Source organism: Priapulus caudatus, unplaced genomic scaffold (genome assembly GCF_000485595.1).
Source record: "Priapulus caudatus unplaced genomic scaffold, Priapulus_caudatus-5.0.1 Scaffold39, whole genome shotgun sequence".
Classification (NCBI taxonomy): Eukaryota; Metazoa; Priapulida; class Priapulimorpha; order Priapulimorphida; family Priapulidae; genus Priapulus; species Priapulus caudatus.
In genome coordinates this window covers 273,602-281,924 of record NW_014577100.1, presented here as the reverse complement: position 1 = coordinate 281,924, position 8,323 = coordinate 273,602, and the positions used below count along the sequence as shown (strand labels likewise).

The following is an 8,323-nucleotide window of genomic DNA, read 5'->3' as shown; positions in this document are numbered from 1 at the left end:
CGCGTGGCGCGTGCGGCGTTGCGCGGTGCGTGTGTGTTGCCGGCGCAGCGGTGCGTGTGCGCGCCCAAGTGAGTGCGTGCATGCGAGCGTGCCATGTGTCGTAGTGTGTGGTGTGTGTGTGTGTGTGTGTGGTGTGTGTGTGTGTGTGTGTGTGTGTGTGTGTGTGTGTGTGAGTGCGTGCGTGCGCGTGCGGTGTGCGAGTGTGCGCGCGGGTGTGTATGTGCGCGCGTGCGTGCCTATGTGTGTGAGTGTGCGTGTGCTCGCGCGAGTAGTATGAGATCAACATTACGGCAGCAAAGATCGATTCCATCACACGTACGTTATCTACACAACTGAATCAGGGCAAGAATAACATTATGCTTGCAGGGTGAGAGAGACGAGTCAACGAACATTGCACTCGTTCAGCGCTCAAAGGACGCTAAGCAACTGTTGAAGGTAATACACGTAGAAACGTATTGCTTATAGAAAAGCCTATAATTAGTATGTGATTTCTATGGTAACACACGTGGTGAGTGTTGGAAAGTAAAACGGGCGTTTATAATAATATATCATCCCCTCTATAATAGTCTCCCCATATAATCAGCCTTAGAGCGAATCTTTGTTAATAAGTTAATTAAGGATGCATGACTCAATTGAAGCGTTTTTGTGTGTATTGTTATTCTTGCGTGCTTCCCAGGAGGTATATATATGGGTTTCGTCAGTCTTTATAGCTGTAAACACACATTATATTGCTGTGTCCGCAGAGACTAGCCTTATATGTCATCGTGTGTTCCCGTTATAGTGTTAACTTTATTGCAGTCTCATATTTTGCAAACTATATTGCGATTATTTAGCCCCTGATAGTTCAGGTGATACAATCTGCTAGAAATTTTTAGAAATATGACGCACGGTCATACCTTGTGTAATTATACACTTACTATCATCACGTCTTTTATACAAGTACAATTAAAAATTCTCACAGACAAGGGGAAGCTGCGAAAGAAAGATGGGAGCCAGGAATTCTTCTTTCACGCATCTCCTCACCAGGAACAACTTCAAGCAGCATAAAAGAGCGTTCTTGATGAATTTCAAGGGGTGGCTATACATGCATATACACATGTCTTCACATTTGTGCGATGAGAGATAAATTCCGCTAGCAAATTGCGATTACAAATAATAATTTTGTATCTAGCTTAGCACACTACGTGGGTTATGGTATTTTGCTTGTATTTCTCGCCGCCAGGCATCTGTGCAAGAACAAGAATAATCTGGACCCGGAAAACGACGTGGCGGAGTCCTTGCGTTCACTCGTAGGTGACTCACTCACACACGAAGTACATTTCCTACACCTCTGTACACGTACCTATATATATATATATATATATATATATATATATATATAATATATTATATAGATAGATATACCTACTATACAGAAACGTGAAGTAAATTGCTTCGGTCATTATGAAATAGAAATATACATATCACATCAGGAGTGAATAAATACAAATCTTACCGTTTGTGCGTGTGTGCGTGCGTGCGAGCCTGCTGGTCTGAGTCAAGTCACAGAGCCAGCAAGAGCGAGGGCAAGTCTAGGACACGCACACACAGAGAGAAAGAGACAGAGAGCGCGAGAGAGAGAGCGAGAGAGAGAGAGAGAGAGAGAGAGAGAGAGAGAGAGAGCGCGAGAGAAAGGGAGAGAGAGAGAGATAGTATGGCTGCCTTCCTTCAAAACTGAAAACAGGAATGGATCGTTTAAATTACCAGTTTATTTATCGTGTTAGTCAGAACTGACAGTGCTAACAGTCAGGTAGTCTCCATGCACAGGACTAGTTATTGCTGGCAGTCACTCATCCGTCAGCAAATCTGGTAGTTCGGACTAACGGACTACCGTTAATTTCGAACTCTATATTTATATGTGTGTGTGTGTGTGTGTGTGTGTGTGTGTGTGTGTGTGTGTGTGTGTGTGTGTGTGTGTGTGTGTGTGTGTGCGTGCGTGCGTGCGCGCATGTGTGCGTGCTATACTGTTGTTTTATCAGTATAGTGTTTGCAGTGAGGTGTATAGCTAGCACTCATCGTTCTTTGCTGAGAAGGCTTAACGCTTGTTGAAGCGGGTGGAACGGACGACAAGGTGACAACCCGTGTCGTCGTCTCTCGCTCTGCAGGTGTGTCCATGCTTAATTTAGTTTGTATTTATAAACAGTTATGTATTGTTAAACAGTTATTGATTTGTAGTTTATAGTTATTTCTATTCATGGCAAGAGAGACAATATTAGAGAATTATCCTGCTGATGGGTGGAAAGAGAGAGAGAGAGAGAGATTATACCGTATAGCTATTTAATATCTATCTATCTATCTAATATATAGCTGGGCATATCATGTAGCTATTTGATATGCATAGCATAATATAGCTCGGCATGCCATGTAGCTATTTAATATGAATAGTTCCATACTCTTACAGAAATTCAGAATGATTCTCTATTTTGTATTGTGGCATCGTTGATGGAATTATAATAAAATATAAGCGCAGCAATATGCAAAATTTATTATCATAATTTTCTATTATTAGCACGCTGTGTTATAATTTAAGTTCACATGATCTTACCACGCTGTGTATAACTTGCATCTTAGTATAAACTATACTTAGGTTCAGATTTAATAAACGGCAGTGTAAAATGAAGTTTTAAGTAATTTTAGGCATTTTCTCACTTAATTTTAGGTGGATTTGGTCGAGATTAAGGAAGCGTACAAGGAGATGCACCATATGTCACTGGATGACGCCATTGAATCGAAATCATTCAACGAAGACTATAAGAAGTTATTGCTCGCCATAACAAGAGGAAAGTAAGTACACAATTATCGCCATTATTGGGAAATTTTAACCTGATAATGTAAGATAAATTATTTGTATGAAAGGAGTGATAAACGCATAGAGTTGAAAACGTATCAAGCTCTTCGATTTCGCTTATTGTTTATTAACGTTTTTAATCCTGACGGTTAGTAATCTTCAATCATAATGATAATAATCTTCATGTATTATTATATTGTCACATTATTATATTATTCTCGGTCACAGCCTAAACGTTCCAGTCACAGTCCTCCGCTATAAACCCTTATAAGTTGAATATGTAAACGTGAAATCAGACAATATGTGGATGGGTGCGCGTGCGTGTACGCGTCCCTCCACGCGACGTTTTGTATATATCCCTGCCTACATTTAGATTTACAGCACCCAGTAATTTCTGTTTCATAACACAGCTACGATCCCAGTAAAGTCGAATACAGCATCGATCCAACAACAAACGAGAATCCAGCAAAACAGTCGGAGACGGATGTAGCATCGCGTGGAGACGAAACCGCGAAGTCTGCCACGAAAGAAGCGAAAAATGGCAAAAAGACATCGAAGAAAGACACGGCGGGTGCCGCGGGAGCCTCGGGAGCCGCTGACAACGGCAAGGAGGACGCCAAAGAACACAATGGCAAAGATCACGTGCAGAAAGAGGCAGTTACGACCGGCGCGCCCCCTGACGACTCGGCCTACATGAGCGCGGCTGCTGATCTAGATGAGGAAGCCGTGTTCTGGGAGAAGGTATGCCTAGCTTTCCACGCTCCCTCTCTTATTATAAGAAGGTGTAATCCCCCCACTACATGTGTATCACATGTACAGAAGGTGTATCCCCCTTTTGTGTGTGTGTATGTGTGTGCGTGTGTGCGTGTGTGCGTGTGTGCGTGCGGCTGTGTGTGCGTGTGTGTGCGTGTGTGGTGTGTGTTGTGCTGTGTGTGTGTGTGTGTGTGTGTGTGTGTGTGTGTGTGGTGTGTGTGTGTGTGTGTGTGTGCGTGCGGCCCTGTGTGGGTTGCTGATGCGTGTGCGTATCGTGTGCGTCAATGCGTGCGTATACCGTGGTACGACGTGCGTATATGCCTGCGCGCGATGCTCGTGAGTATAATAGCGATATTTAGGCATGCTTTTTCAAAATGCTATAATATAATTCTTATCCTCCAGCCAAGGCACAGCGGTACAATATTCGCCTGTAACTTGGATGAAGGTTGCCAGGATTGTAACGAACTCCAAAGGCACTGAAATGTGAGCGTACTCTTATAATGCAATTACCTTGTGTTTGCTACCATTATTTATTCATATCTATACATGACGCCTACCTCCAATTTAAATTTTTAATGTGCTCCCGAGCTGGCAGGTCCGCGCTGGTTACATCGATTGCATGCAAAAAGTGTGCAGGTGACACGTGTAAACAAAAACAGGAAGCAGAGCGTTGTTGACTTGACCTCTCGCGCTGACATTTTGCCGGTTTTGTAGAATTACACGACGAGTGGCCAATCGGGCCAATCAACATCTAGTGGTTCCTGAAGTCAAATGACTGCGCTACCCTATGAAAACAAGACAGTACTACCGCCCGCCGTGCCTATCAAAAATGAATTACTTTATAGTGATGCTCTCCTTGCCTGAAATTCTGAGCAGCAATTATGATTATGAAGATGTAGATGTTCCTCTATTAGCAAGTCTGTGAAAACAACGTGCTGACGCAGAACTAATTATTATGATGGATATTACCGTCTATTGTCCATACATCTATTGATCTGTAAGGAAATCTGGTAAAATTTTCCTTTATAATTAGATAACAAGGCTGAAGGAGTTCGTACGTCTGCTGATACATCGCAACAAGGAGAGAGACAAGACTTGCAGAAAACCTAACGCAACAGAAATTTGCGGCAGTTAAAGCTTAATTGCTGGCGGCATATTTCGACTTCTAAAACACAGATTCGCAGACCTTTAGGTGGTATATACAGAAAAAAGAAACGCGCGAATGTCTGAATGGTAGAGATCAAATAACTTTTACTCTAATTCATGGCCTCTGACCTACGACATCAGGGCCCACCTATGACGCTATGTCTCAGGGAGAAGACCCAGCCAGTTACGGTCGCCTGGTATTGCATATATTATATCATGTATTAATGATATGTCTCGTCTGCACAAGCCCCATTCGTCTTGGTGCAGGGACTGAGGCAAGAGGTGAAATCGCATTTCTCCGGCTCGGCAAGGACGCCATTATTGGCTGCTGATGTCATCCGTGGGAGTACGACTAGCGTTTTGGTTACACAATTCATGTCAGGGGGCGCCACGCACACGGCAGGCATACGCCTCATCGAGATTCTAGCTACTAGAGACATGCAAGGTATATTAGACCTATGTACATTGTAACCCTGCATACGGGGACATGTTCAGCCTGAGATCTCTTATTCACGGACATCGAGTCTGGAGTAGATGCACAAGCAAGAAATATCTACCTTACGATTATAATTGTAAAGGCGTATTCCTCTAGAATATTGATGATCTTTTACTCGTTATCGATATTGAAAGAAGGATGTTAATATATTTAGAAATGTTTCCGTTTACTTTATTCTTAAAGCGGGCTCTCATAGATTCTACCCTTGATTTCTGATTTCCTTTTTATTTTCTCCATACCAGGCATTAGGGAGCATTAAGGAAAACTACCGCTGGGTGAGTGAGTGTCTACCCAAATAGAATGATATAGTGATATAATATGATATATATATATATATATATATATATATATATATTATATATAGTGTGAGCTAGGTAGATCCCATACAGAATAAAAGTATTGTTGGGATTCTATACGATATTCCCTATTCAGTATGCGATTGCTATCGAATAGCTGACTTTTCGTTTGATAGAGTACAACAGCGATTTGGAGGGAGACATTGCGAAGCAACGAAAGGGAACGTGCAGTGTCTAATGCTCGAGTTGGCAAAGGTATGATCAGGAATAATACGTAGTGAACGGTAAATGAGATTTGGACAATTGCTGTTGTTGCAAACGTTTATCTTAATTAAAATAATATAACACCAAGAACGGGGCGAAATAACAGCGTGCGTGTTGTGTTGTGTGTGTGTGTGTGTGTGCGTGTGCGTGTGCGTGTGCGTGTGCGTGTGGCGTGTGCGTGTGCGTGCGCGTGCGCGTGCGCGTGCGCGTGCGTGTGTGTTTCGCGCGAGCGGTGTGGCGTGTGCGCGCCCAAGTGAGTGCGTGCATGCGAGCGTGCTATGTGTCGCTAGTGTGTGTGTGTGTGTGTGTGTGTGTGTGTGTGTGTGTGTGTGTGTGTGTGTGTGTGTGTGTGTGTGAGTGCGTGCGTGCGTGCGGGCGTGCGAGTGTGCGCGCGGGTGGGTATGTGCGCGCGTGCGTGCCTATGTGTGAGCGGGCGAGTGTCTGCGTGAGTGCATGCGTGTGTGTGTGCACGCGTTTGTGCGCGTGCACGCGCGAGTAGTATGAGATCAACATTACGGCAGCAAAGATCGATTCCATCACACGTACGCTATCTATACACAACTGAATCCGCAAGAATAACATTATGCTTGCAGGGTGAGAGAGACGAGTCAACGAACATTGACCTCGTTCAGGCTCAAAAGGACGCTAAGCAACTGTTGAAGGTAATACACGTAGAAACGTATTGCTTATAGAAATGTATAGATAGCCTATAATCAGTATGGGATTTCTATGGTAACACACGTGGTGAGTGTAGGAAAGTAAAACGCGTTTATAATAATATCATCCCCCTCCATAATAGTCTCCCCAGATAATCAGCTTAGCACGAATCTTTGTTAATAAGTTAATTAAGGATGCATGACTCAATTGAGCGTTTTTGTGTGTATTATTTATTCTTGCGTGCTTTCAGGGAGGGTATTATATGGGGTTTCGTCAGTCTTTATAGCTGTACACACACATTATATTGCTGTGTCGCAGAGACTAGCCTTATATGTTCATCGGTGTGTTCCCGTTATAGTGTTAACTATTATTCCAGTCTCATATTTTGCAACTATATGAGATTATTTAGCCCTGATAATTCAGGTGATACAATCTGCTAGAAATTTTTAGAAATATGACCACGGTCATACCTTGTGTAACTATACACTTACTATCATCACGTCTTTTATACAAGTACAATTAAAAATTCTCACAGACAAAGGGGAAGCTGCGAAAGAAAGATGGGAGCCAGGAATTCTTCTTTCACCTCCTCACCAGGAACAACTTCAAGCAGATAAAGACGGTTCTTGATGAATTTCAAAAGGTGGCTATACATGCATATACACATGTCTTCACATTTTGCGATGAGAGATAAATTCCGCTAGCAAATTGCGATTACAAATAATAATTTTGTATCTAGCTTAGCACACTAAGTGGGTTTATGGTATTTGCTTGTATTTCTCGCCGCCAGGCATCTGGTCAGAACAAGAATAATCTGGACCCGGAAAACGACGTGGCGGAGTCCTTGCGTTCACTCGGTAGGTGACTCGCTCAGACACGAAGTACATTTCCTACACCTCTGTACACGTACCTATATATATATATATATATATACCTACTATACAGAAACGTGAAGTAAATTGCTTCGGTCATTATGAATAGAAATATACCATAATCACCAAACTCATCGAGAGTTGTGAATAAATAACAAACGTCTTACCGTTTGTGCGCTCGTGTGTTAGCGTGGTGCGTGCGAGCCTGCTGGTCTGTAGTCAAAGCTCACAGAACCAGCAAGAGCGAGGGCATGCCATTGGACACGACCACACATTCAGAGAGAAAGAAGACGAGAGCGCGCCGAGAGAGACCGGCAGAGAGAGAGACGATGAGAGTGAGAGAGAGAGAGAGAGAGAGAGCGCGGAGGAAAGTGCAGATGAGAGAGAGATAGTATAGGCATGCCCTTCCTTCAAAACTGCAAAACAGGAATGGATCGCTTTAAATTACCAGTTTATTTTATCCGTGCTTAGTTCAGAACTGAACAGTTGCCTAACCAGTCAGGTCAGTCATGCACAGGATAGCTTATTGCTGCAGTCTACTCATTCCCGTCAGAATCTGTAGTTTGGACTAACGGATACCCGTTAATTTCGAACATCTATATTTATATGTGTGTGTGTGGTGTGTGTTTGTGGTGTGGTGTGTTGTGTGTGTGTGTGTGTGTGTGTGTGTGTGTGTGTGCTGCGTGCGTTGCGTGCGCTGCGCGCATGCGTGTCGCGGTGCATACTTGTGTTATCAGTATATAGTTTTGCAGGTGAGGTGTATAGCATAGCACTCTCGTTCTTTGCTGAGAAGCTTAACGCTGTGCTTGAAGCGGGTCGGAACGCCGACACAAGGTGACAACCCGTGTCCTCGCTGTCTCGCTCGGTGTCGGGCGCGTGTGTCCATGCTTAATTTTAGCTTTGTTTATAAAACAGTTATTGTATTGTTAACAGTTATTGATTGTAGTTTATAGTTATTTCATATCATGGCAAGAGAGACCATATCTAGAGGAATTATCCTGGCTGATGTGAG

The 8,323-nt window shown here is 43.3% G+C and overlaps 1 protein-coding gene across 1 annotated transcript in view; it reads left to right on the top strand.

The window, feature by feature from the left end:
• Positions 1 to 5,756, top strand: part of LOC106819515 (annexin A5-like) — a 10,717-nt gene extending 4,961 nt beyond the window's left edge. Inside the window, exon 5 of the mRNA XM_014824139.1 lies at positions 5,695 to 5,756. Coding sequence (XP_014679625.1) covers positions 5,695 to 5,756 — 62 coding nt within the window. The remainder of the gene's footprint in view (positions 1 to 5,694) is intronic.
• Positions 5,757 to 8,323: the final 2,567 nt, after the last annotated feature.